This window comes from Glycine max, chromosome 8 (assembly GCF_000004515.6).
Source record: "Glycine max cultivar Williams 82 chromosome 8, Glycine_max_v4.0, whole genome shotgun sequence".
NCBI classification, from domain to species: domain Eukaryota; kingdom Viridiplantae; phylum Streptophyta; class Magnoliopsida; order Fabales; family Fabaceae; genus Glycine; species Glycine max.
This window is the reverse complement of record NC_038244.2, coordinates 494,787-507,029: the sequence shown is the minus strand read 5'-3', so window position 1 is coordinate 507,029 and position 12,243 is coordinate 494,787. Positions and strand designations below refer to the sequence as shown.

Sequence of the window (12,243 nt, the reverse complement as noted above, 5' to 3'; positions counted from 1 at the left end):
ACAAACAAGATTAATCTTTCACATAATCAATTTGAAAAAAATTAATTTTTGACATAAGAAATTAAAGAACTTTCATAATATTTCAGGAATAAAGAAAAAAAAAAGAGTTTATCTTATCTTTATTCAAAGACAAGTAAATTTGTTACATTATTACAAACTATTGTCATTAATAAATAAATAAAAATGGAGTTTATATATAAAAAAATTCAATAGAATTTATTATTGTGAAATTTTTAAAAGTTTACATTAAATGATTTTTTTATTACCTATATTAAATTATTTGACTTTTTTATTAAATACGACAGTATCTGTGTTTATTTATATTTGTGTTTTTTTAAACCAACAAATAAGATAAATTTTCTTGATTCTATTAAAAATTTAAAATAGTTGTGTGGTTTTTTATACTATTCCTTTTTTCTTTCACTTCAATACATATTTAAATTAATTAAAAATTAAGAGACAAAGTATAACTATAATTGATAAAAATAATAATTAATAAACGATAAACAAATAAAAAAACAATTTTTGTTCAAAAGCTGACAATTAAAAAGGAACAGAGGAAAGTATTTTATCATGGATCTTGTTAGTAATCTTAGGATATTGGATTTTTTTTATATCTTAAAATATTGGTTAAAAAATTAAAATGTAATTAGATTTATAAATTATTGTCTAATTTTTGGAGTTTTACATATAAAAAAAACTCAAGAGAATTAATTCACCGTTGTGAACTTTTAAAAAGTTTACATTAAATATTTTTTTATTACCCGCATTAAATGCCTCAGCTTTGTTATATTTAATATATTAGGAAAATGTCAAAAGCATTTATTAACACTATAAACTGAGTCACATATCTTAGCTTAATTTCTTATATTAAATATTTAATTTCAATTAATTTACAAACTAATTCTAAAAAATATTTCTTGACCGTCTCAAATCACTCTTTATTAATCTTTACATCTATATTTTATTTTCTTAACTGCTCACTCTTTTAATTTATCTTTTTAGCTTTATTTTATAATTTAATTTTAAGTTTTTTTTTGAAAAAAACTTATCTTATAATTAACAACAATATTTTATAAAAAAACAAAGTATTTATTATAAATCTACAATATTTTTAAATTTTTTTATTCATTATGAATTTTAATTGTAATATTATTTATAAATTAAAAAATAATTATTTATTATAAATTTTAATTATATAATAAAAGTAAATTTGTCTTTTGAATTACACAGACTAAAATATACTGATTTTAATATTTTTTTTAACAGTAACCGTCAATGATCACCTTTCTATCTATAAATTAAAATAGAGCATGTGCAATTATCTTCCCATGTGTTTATCAGCAAAGGTAGCATCATCTTTGTTTTGGACACTTTTCTTGGCATAACTCATGAGAACACATAGCCCACGTAGCAAATTAATAATTTATGGATCTTGTTAGTAATCTTAGGACATCGATTAAGTTAAAAAATTAAAATGATTATATAAGAGTAGGATAAAAAAGTAATTAAACCAATAAATTATTGTCATAAGTAGCAAAATGTTGGAGTTTTACATAAGAGAATCAAGAGAATTCACCATTGTGAAATTTTAAAAAGTTTACATTAAATGTTTTTATTACGTATCCACATTAAATGCCTTAACTTTGTTATATTTAATATATTAGGAAAATGTCAAAAGCATTTATTAAGACTATATAATTTAATTTTTCTAGATAAAATATGTTGGCTTCGTTATATTTATTTTTTTACTGCTGCTTTGTTATTTAATATGATAGAAAAATGACCCAAGACTTTATTAAGCCTACATAATATTATTTTGAAGATAAAATATATTTGTGTTGATAAAAAATTTCAAAATTTTGATTTTATTCCATAAAAATTTATTTATATAAATTAAAATAACAATCTTAAACAATTGTGTTTTTAAAAAACCATTTTTCCATGAGAGTATTTTTAAGAGTTTTTTTTAAAGATAAGTGTTTTTAGAAGTTGTTATTTTTGCCGAGACAAACGTTTTATCTTAATCTCATATATTGAATATTTAATTTTTATTCTTTCAAATATACTTTTTAATTTTAATTTTAATTTCAATTTAGTTTTCCAACTACTTTTTAAACAATCTTTCTCGACTGTCTCAAATCACTCTATATTTATCTTTACATCTATATTTTATTTTCTTAACAACTTATCTCGTTTGATCTATCTTTTTAGCTTTATTTCTAAATTAAACTTTAATATTTTTTTAAAAAACCATCATATAATTAAAAACAATGTATATCAAAATACAAAGTATTTATCATAAATCAAAATATAATTTATGTGTTAAAAAATTATTAATTATATCAAAGTAAATATTTATTTATCATGTGGAATGCTCAAACTAAAATACTAGTTTTAAATTTTTTTTAAGAGTGAATCCTGGGTCTTCCCCGATTTAGCAAAAGTTAGGAAGAATGAAACCCGAGATGTTCTTAAAAATTAAAGAAGAAGTAAGGATGTCAATATGATTAAAAAAAGAGTAATTTTCAATAATCATCTTTCTATCTATAAATTAGAATAATAACCATCTTGAAGGAGGGTACTTTTTGAGATTATTTTTTAGCAGGGGCATTTTGAAATGAGAGTATTTAAGAGTTGTTATCACTTTCATTGAGACAAGGCATGTTTAGCGAGGAGGTCAGTAGCACCAATCCTATTCCTTTCCCTAAACACATGACAGATGGCGAAACTAGAAAGCAGCCTAGACATGCTCCTAATGTGATGCACTAACTCTTGACAACAGCATTACGAGACAAGGTTAACAAATGGTCGAGGAATCCAACTCAACTGTGATATCAAAGAAAACCACAAGCAAGAGCTATTTGAAATTCATTCAAGACAACCCAAATCTCAGCATCAAAAAGGAGTCCCTAACAACGCTCATTAATTTGTTTAACATGTGTATTATATCGAGTAAATGTGTATGTTATTGTTTGCAAAAATAGTTTATTTCCTATAACTCGATGACCTCTACCCTACCTTTTTTGAACTCCATGTGAAAATGATTACATTCATACATGCTGACGCCGTTCTAATAAAGTTGCTTAAGGACCCAAGCCCAAAACCCTGGGAGGGTAAGTAGCAGTAACTGGATCAGGAAACTTATCATTTGGCCCCAGATCTTTGATAGGTGGGCGCTGTTTATGGTGATTGGTAACCTCTTGGTAAGTCATTGCCAACTCCGGAGCCTGCAAATAAAGGCTAGGTATAACATGACAAATTCATAATCAAGTCTTAGCTTTTGCTAGTAAAAAAATCTAGAAGACAACAAACATACAATGTGATCACAGTTAGGGGGAGCATAAATGCCCGTGGTGATGGTAGTTCTTCTAGTTCCATCAGGTGGTGGATCAGAGATGTTTTTAAGTCCTGTTGGTACTACTATCACAGGTAAACCAACAAGATTTCCTAGGCAAACTTTCTCCCAGTCAGTTGCACTGCCAATGAATGCATCCACGCTAAACGACTCTCTTATTTCCTTTATGAGCTTTCCCCGTGCTCTTTGTGCCTGCATACAATATTTGAAAATAATAGAATGACATCAAATCATTGATTTAAATTAAAAGATGTGTTGTATTTTAATTCAATTATTTAAGGGAACCAAATAAATGATTAACCTGTATATAGTCCACGGCTGGAATTAAGCCAGCACGGCGCAGTTCAGTGGGCCACTGATCTTGAGCTTCATACACATTATCCTCGCCTGAGCGTTGCCACTCATCAAAGTGGGCCAGCATGTCAACATCCATTGTGAAATTTAAGATACCTTGAACAGAATCAACTGTGTAATTCAGTTTGTAAGGGACCATCTTGACACGCCTTTTGATTCAAGAACATGAACAACCTCAGTTGACACATCAAAAGAAGTTCAAGTCTCATGTCTTGTCCTAACAACATTCAAGAAATGCAAATAAATGTCTATGATTTTCCTCAATCCCTCTTTTACTATTACATCATATCACTTATCATCCTTACACTTGCTTTTTTATTTCTCTCACTAGTTGCCAATTGTCAAATAGGTTATTAGTGTCCACCAATAATTTTTGCTTAGTGAAATTACTTGAATGACTAACCTCCATTTCAGCATCATCAAGATATCCAACAGTCAACTTTGTAATGTCAACCAGGAATCGATCATCAAGGGAGCTATGTTTTGATGAGGGATCATCAAGATCTTTTCCACCAACAATATCGAGAATAATAGCACAATCAGTTGCAGATCTACAGAAAGGGCCAATCTTATCCTAGTAGAAAGATTACATGTAAGTTTAACATTCACAGCATCCTACAAATAACAAGGGATAATTTGAGTTTTACCCAGCTTTCTGCTCATTACACCACTTCGACCAATAGTACCAAAATTTGGGTGCAATGCTGTCACTCCACATCGAGTTGCTGGAAAAGTTATGGATCCAGCTGTTTCTGTACCAAATGCAAATGGAACCATACCTGTAATACAATAAATAAAAACACATAGCGGAATAACACATATGACTCACTTATATAAAGAAAACTAAAATTTTAAGCATATTCTTTTTTTTTTGTGTGTGTGTACAATAATTGATAAAATAAACCATACAATGGAAAGGACCTATAAAGATAAAAAGGAGACAAAGATAGACAAAAATAAGTGCAGGCATTAATAGAAGATAACCTCTAAAAAGTACTACCTGCTGAGGTGCTTGCTGCAGGTCCAGCAGATGACCCAGTAGAAAATTCCTCAATATTCCATGGATTCCTAGTTCTGCCACCAAACCAGATATCATCATATGCCAATGATCCAGAAACAAGCTTTGCAACAAGAACTGCCCCAGCGGACTTCAACCTGTGTTAAACTATATCATCAACTGTACACAAAATGGTAGCCAAAAACACAATTTCTGGTAGATTTACATTTGTCATAGATATTACCTTTTATAGACCCAAGCTTCCATGTCAATAACTTGATTTTTGAATGATTTTGATCCCGAAGTCATTTTGTATTTGGGCACTGATATTATGTCCTTCAATCCATAAGGAATCCCATGAAGAGGCCCTTCAATAAAGACCAATATTCAATTTAAAATACTCACAGATTATAAAGATCATCCTGAAAGAAAGTAGAAGGTGACAACTTTCTAATCTTAATAATACAGCTCTGTTTAAACAGAATGAAGTCTATTACAAGGTATGCGATAGAAAGACCTAAATTCTTGTTAATTCTGTAATCATTAATAAAAGGCGTTCTATCCTTTAAAAGTTATTTTTGCTGATATATATTGTTCAGGATGTATAGGAATCTTACACGGATGATGGTAGGGTGGTTAAGGTTTCAAAATAGTTTGTTTGTCCATATTGACTTATTGATCATTCTAAAACTAAAAGTATCAAGTGGAAGGTAAATAAAATAAAAACAAATCACTTCTGAATGTTCAAATGCTTGGAGAAAAATAACTACCCAGATAGACTCCACGGTTAAGCAACTTATCTGTTTCTTTTGCTTGCTCGTGTGCCAGTATAAGTGGCTATGGCTTCAATAGTAGGGTTGTACCTGATGTTCATTCCACATTACATAGTTAATCGGGAAGATATGTTTCAAATACATGAATTCAAGTCACAAAAAACACAACACAATACATGTTACTACAATTGCTAGCAAATTAGCATTCCAATACTAGTACTACTTTTTCAGTCTCCGCAAGAATATTTGTGTAAGCTCCAGAGAAGTAATTTGTTTTTGATGAGTTCTGCAAACTCAAGAACCTGATTTGAAACATGAGAGAAAAAAAAAGCCATTCGTGAAATAGTAACACATACTAAAATGTTTATATGAGATAGTAGTATAATCAAGGCCATTCATGATGGATCACTTACACTCATAAAGGCAATATCTTCTTCAGATTCAGGTCTCTGTATCCCAGAGATGGAAGGATAGTTGAAGCTTTTTTTTTTCAAAATGAGTTGGTTGAAAGTTCCAATCAGCATTGAAGACTAAAGGAGAGGGATAATCCAGCCACCCATTCTTAGAAGCTACAAGTTTTCGATTAGCTCTTATGATTGGAATATTGAATTCATTTTCACCCTCGGCAATCTCTCCAATCTAAGAGGAACAGAATTAGTCACCTCACCACACCAAGCATCATAGTCACAACAAGCTCACAAGTCACAAGTCAACAAAATTACCTGTTTATCCTCGAGGAAGTTGGCATCAAGTAGTCCAAAGAAACATCCTAGGCTGGAAACATAACATTTCTTGTCTGATAATTGACGTTAGTTTTTACTTCCCTGATTGATTGCAAAACAAAAGAACAGACATAATGAAAATAGCAAATTATAAATTAAAGAAATGCTCACAAGTCACAACACTTGGTGCCTGAAGATTGACCGAGCAATGTCTGGGATACGATCCCGACTTATTTCATTTTTTTCTTCTATAACTATAAATTTATGAGGAAGTATTTCCAAATAAGTTCTTGCAATCGTCATTCATAAGTCATAAGCAATCAGGAACTAACCTGCATTTTCTGGCAGAATATTTTCGATATTCTTTTAACGGTTCTCACCTGTTGTACATTTGTGAGGGGTAAAAAAGCATTGTATTTTTTCGTAAAATATATAAAGGGGTGAGAAATAAGCAGTAAAACTGCATTGAATTAAATTCATTTATTTATTGAGAATGACAACATAATTTTTGGTAAACTATACGACTGTAGGAGTAGAGTAACAAAATTTGGTATTAATTTCCAAAAATGGTAATGCAACAGTTGAAACTAACTTGGCTACGAAAGAAAAGTGAGAGATTTACCATGTTTGTTAGGTTTCCGCTGGAACAAAAAGTCGGTGATAGAGAAGAGGAGTAGGAAGAGTGAACAAAGGCGAGAAGCAGAAGAACGTGACAGCAAACTAGAGTTCTTGAAAAGTGGAAGCTGATTGTGGCACCGCTACCACGTGTAAATTATGTAACTGCTCTCTGAGATCTCTCACTCACTCACCTTGGAGTCTGTTCTTTCTGTAAATAAATTTGATGCTTCTTTCATCTTACTTTCAATGTTAGAAAAGTAACAGAAAACGTTGATATAAATCATACTATAAAGACCACGATAAACTTCTAAATAATACAGGCAAGGGACTATTATTCTTGAATTAATTTTGAGAAAATTATTACAGTTTTATTGGATGTTTATATTATACTTTTTTTCTGAATTATGTTTATATTATGCTTAATTGGTTAAGTTTTATATATGGTTTGTTAGATTTTAATATAAATCTTGATTTGTTTTTTAATTTTAATATATTTTAGTCTTTCTTCTTTATTTAAGTTATTTTTTTATAATTTCTGGTAGTGACAATAGGAACTCCCCTATGAAAAACTTAAACTAAGATTTTCACTTTTTATAAAGAGGTAGTATTGGACAAATTCAATAAAAGCATGATTCTTCCTGCATACATTTCTTGTATACCTTAAGATCCATGATTCTTGCTGCTTTGAGTTCGTTTTGTAGGCTGTTTATGCGGAATTATTTATTTCATCATTTTCGACCAAGTTTTTTGCTGGGACCGGATCTCACTTGTTTTTGGGTGCTCTCCTTCTGGTATGTAATTTAGTATCTTTTACTCCCAATTTTATTTTGCAAATTTTACTTTCAGTCACATAAGCTCAAAGAAAGAAAATAAAATTTACAAGTTTTTTTAAAGTTTGAGATCAAATATGCTAAATTAACTTATAAAGAGTAAATTTAAAAAATAAAATACAATAAGTCATTAATGTTTTGCAACATAGGACGTAGTATATATCTCTTGCTTCTTGGGAAGGGGTCAAAGTCCTTTCTATAACTCTGAAATAAATAATGCAAGGAAGACCTTGCATCTTAATTAGGAAAGAGTCAAGATACTTTCTAATCTATTGAGACGGTAGCCTTTGAAACGTTGTTTCGTAGCCTTCGAAACGAAATAGTTTTTCAAGTCATTAATTGTTTGGAAATGGTACATATCAATACAGAAGGTAGTTAAATTTAATTTGATTATAAAATAAATGATTAAATATCACCGATGAGAAATTTAAAGAAAGTTAAGACATGATTGATTCACTTCTATTTTTTTTTTAAAAATCATTTTTAAAAATATTTTTTTGGGTATAGGGTTGTAGGCTACAAGTATTCTCTAAATATAAGATAATCTTATTGAGTTAAATAAAATTATTATAGGCATAAAAGTTTTATATGTTTAAGTTAAACTCAAGACTATTAGTTAAGCTAAAATAACAATATGCATATATTAATTAATCAACATGTATGAGGTTGTGAATGGATCAGATAGTGTTTTTAAGTTCGGAAGAATGTTATACACACTTTTTTTATTGATTTAAATTTATTAAAAATTATAAAATCATAAAAGAAAGATATACATTAAATATAAGACTAATATGATTTTATGATTTTCAATAAATTTTAATCAATAAAATAATAAAAAAGATGTTAGTGTATTCCTAATGTTTCTCTATATGATATTGTCTAAAAACTCTAGATTAGATTTAAATAATTTCACACTAATCAGCAATCAATTTTGTATTCAAAATTTTTTAAATAAATATTTTACAAACCACACAACAAAAATAGTCGAGAGGTTTTAATTTTCCCATTTTTTTATATGTTTTCTTCATAAAGTATGGTCAAGTGTTTAGGGACAATTTTTTAGAATATAATAATGTACTTAGGACAAAAATACTTTTAAAAAAAAAACATGATAATACTTGTACCATAAGATAATACACATGAGATATCTATATTGATACATGTCATAGATGGTCCTTACCTTGGTGGCCATATATGGGGAGTTTATATTTGTAAGGCTTGAAGAAGAATTAGTCGAGATCACAACCTGTGGAGGTTTTTGCGGATAGTGGTTGGTTGGGAGGAATAAATTAAAATTGTGTTTTCTTGGCTGTGCACTACTCTAAATTAAAATAGGCAATACTCTCCGATCCTCGAACAGCATTTGGATAGTTCTATTGGCATGCGTTGGTCTTGCATTGCATGCCCGTCGAATCAAAACTCGATCATCAAGGCCAGCATGGATATTTGAATTAAAACCGAAACCTACCTAACCCATCAAGCTAGGCCAGCATATATATATAGAATACCAATTGCTAATTCTCCATTTTCTGTTTTTCTCTCTATACCCTTTTGGCCAATTATTATTCTCTCACAAAGGAACCAAGACAAGAAGCTAGCATAGATATGGAGGGTTTTTTGCCTCTGGTTTACAAAGCAATTAAGAAACGCAAGACTCGCAGGCAATACCAGTGCCTTTCTTCAGGGGACATGAACGTGGCTGAGTTCTACCCTCCAAGTACTCATCATCATGGCCATGGCTATATTAATTACATGCAGGAGCCTTCAACGTCAACGCAAAAAGTGGTTGATGATGATGATGATACAGAAAACATTGGTTATATGCGATATAATTCTGTTAGAGAATTCTCTTCGCCTCATCATCAACAAAGAACCTGTGTCGCTCATGACTCACCCGATTCGAAGCAACTCGACAGGTTTGGGAGTCAGAAAATATTTTCATGCCTCGCTGGTTAATTTTACAAGGTGCATCCTCTGTACGTATTTCAATTTTACAAAGAAACTAGTGTGGCAACAATTCATCTAAATTTGTATGTGGTTGATGTAGGTTCCATGTGTTGATTGCGTGTTATTTTGTGTCTTTAGTTTTGGTGTTTGGATTAAGTTACAAGATAGATACGTATAAATTGCAGATTTAGGCGACTTTTCTAAATTCAAAACAAACTGCTAACTTCAATCATGAGATCGCTTTGAAACTATTTTCTGGGTTTCCAACAAAGATCATGACCTTTTACAGTAGATAGCCTGTAATCAAGGAGTGCCAAGATTAGGAACAAGAAAAGAAAGATACAAGATAATACCTTTTAAATGTTGCACTTTTCCATAAAAAAAACACTTTTAATTAATTAATATCCTTGCTATGGTAATATGTAAATTACTAATTAGCATTCTGCATTTTCTTCTTTCTTTAGATCTGCCGTTAGGCTGATGGCACTCACCTTCTTCCCAGAAGCGAAATAATTTAATCATGGGATATTGAGGTCATTTTTCAAATCTAGTTAGTTATATATCAATATTAAGTCAATTGGATTCATAGTTGATATATAGGATGGTGTTATTGGTAAAACAAATTTATTGCAATTTTTCATGTGTTATTTTATGCAAATTAAAAGTCGCATTTGAGTTGAACACTGACTGCACTTTTTTTCCAGAGATATTTTTTTGTTTTGTTTTGTTTGGCTTAAAATAGTATTTTTCACGTTCCTAATATCAGTTATAAGATTATTATAAAACTTATCACGTTTAGTTTGCGCAGATTCACGTACGCTGACAAAAAATGAAAATTAAAGTACAACCTAAAACCAATTCTACAAATTCTTAGATGACAGGATTTATCCCCCCAAAAAAAAAACTTAGATGACATACTCCTATTTCTTACTCTTTATGATTTCTTGCATTCAGAATGCATAATTAATGAGTTGTTCTTATTAAAGAAGAACCTAAGAATTTTCCACCAATTCTATTTAGGTTTAAAACATTATTTCTTAAGTTGACAAAAATAACGATAATGACATAGATTAATAAATTATCTCCTTGTCCGCTGAAATAAATTATTGAACCACTTGTTAAATTCCTTACAAAATTATAGTGTTTGATTACACATTTAATTTGTGACGTGATTTCTTGTTTGGTATAACTTTCACGATTTTTTAGCATATTGAGGTAGTTTTTCACATTTATAATTAATGTGTCTCCGAACACACATTTAGTATATATACAACAATAAATTTTTTTAATACATTTCTTAAAAGTAATTTCTATTAAAATTTAACATTAAAGCAACAAGCCTGGGCTCACATGGTTAACTTTCTACTCACAACAAGTTAGCAACTACTACATGATTTGAATTCAATTCCAAGTATCTTTTTGGACAAATCACCTATAATTCCCTAAATATTAATTAACTGAATTGTATAGTTTATTTGGACCATAAAATAGAGAAAATCCATCTTCATCTTAAACTTTTATGTACCCAAAACAATGAATATACCCTAGGCATTTTTAGCTTGTTATAATATCTAACATTAGAGTTGCTAGCATTACATAGAGAAATTTAAGAGTTTTGGTAGGATTATTTTTTAAGTCAATAGTCAAATGAGTTTAGGGACATCATCAAGAAAGAGAGAAACAGAAATATTCAATAACAGTATATTAAAACTATTAAACTTCCAAAGGTACCAAAGAATTTCTCCAACAATATTGTATCTTTTCCATTCCACAAATTATATTTTTTTAGCATAAAAAATACGATTACAAATAATATTTCCCTTTATCCTTGTTGAGCAGTGATTAGTCAAGCTTATGGGGGATGTGGTGGCTGCTGTTGACACGTTAATGGGAGGGCATACCGGCCCGGCCCTTAGCCTATGGGTGCAAGTTTGCGACCCAGCCAATAAGGGGTGGTGTCATGTTGATTGCGTTAAGTCGGGGGTCACACCCTTGCATACATTAATGAGTGGCCTTCGAACTTTGTCATAAACTTCTAGCTTTGGGTGCTATAGTGTTGTTTTTGCTTTTGATTTTGGTGCATATTCTTTTAACTAATATTAGCCATGAAGATTGTGGATGTAGAAGTTTGTCCTTTGTGTGGTTCCGACGGACCAATGGTTTGTTTGTTGTAGAATGATCCTGTATATATATTCCTTCATGGACTCATGGTGATGAAAGCATCTTGCCAGTTGCGTAGTGGGGATCATGCCATGATGGACCCCATCTCAAGGCTAGTGCCCCCGAGTTCCCTATTAATCTTTAAAACAAATTAGAGTGACACTCCTTATGTTTTAGATTAATTACATGAAATACTAACAATAACCAAAGTTCAGTTCAATTTTTCTCTCAAACTGTAAAAATAATTCTTAATATTTAAACTGAACAATTCAGTTCTTAATAATAATAATTTGAGTCTAATAGAAATCATTATTTATATATTTTTAATGTATTTATTATAAAAATTAATAGACTTTCAATATGATGATTTATTATTGAATAACAATATACAATTGCTTTGCACTATTGGTAAATAGTCTATTTTTATTTTTTTTAAAATGAATTAAGAAAGTGTTAATCTAAGGATCCTATTTGATTTTTGTTG

The 12,243-nt window shown here is 30.0% G+C and overlaps 2 protein-coding genes and 1 long non-coding RNA gene across 3 annotated transcripts; 1 reads left to right on the top strand and 2 right to left on the bottom strand.

Annotated features, from left to right (window-relative positions):
* Window positions 1–2,852: 2,852 nt before the first annotated feature.
* On the bottom strand, window positions 2,853–6,439 carry LOC100794700 (putative amidase AmiD; the record flags this gene model as incomplete). The annotated part of the gene is given in 17 exon segments (XM_026129839.2): window positions 2,853–3,230; window positions 3,320–3,550; window positions 3,660–3,851; window positions 3,854–3,886; window positions 4,116–4,286; window positions 4,360–4,369; window positions 4,371–4,491; window positions 4,713–4,867; window positions 4,954–5,077; window positions 5,480–5,535; window positions 5,537–5,572; window positions 5,706–5,757; window positions 5,760–5,784; window positions 5,896–5,961; window positions 5,963–6,121; window positions 6,205–6,278; window positions 6,376–6,439. Coding segments are annotated over 17 exon segments (1,713 nt in total), but the record flags the coding sequence as incomplete, so codon positions are not given.
* A 91-nt stretch (window positions 6,440–6,530) lies between these two features.
* On the bottom strand, window positions 6,531–7,081 carry LOC113002362 (uncharacterized). Its single transcript, XR_003267844.2, has 2 exons — window positions 6,827–7,081; window positions 6,531–6,584 (listed from the first exon to the last, which is right to left on the bottom strand). It is a non-coding gene; the product is annotated as an uncharacterized lncRNA (long non-coding RNA).
* Window positions 7,082–8,984: 1,903 nt separating this feature from the next.
* Window positions 8,985–12,209, top strand: LOC100778402 (uncharacterized). The gene is made up of 2 exons (XM_003532232.5): window positions 8,985–9,617; window positions 11,439–12,209. Exon 1 carries the CDS (start codon window positions 9,258–9,260, stop codon window positions 9,606–9,608), a length of 351 nt encoding a protein of 116 aa, XP_003532280.1. The 5' UTR covers window positions 8,985–9,257; the 3' UTR covers window positions 9,609–9,617; window positions 11,439–12,209.
* The last annotated feature ends 34 nt before the right edge of the window (window positions 12,210–12,243 follow it).

Excerpts from the sequence above, each read along its gene's own strand:
- LOC100778402 (XM_003532232.5), top strand. The coding sequence starts at position 9,258 with ATGGAGGGTTTTTTGCCTCTGGTTTACAAAGCAATTAAGAAACGCAAG.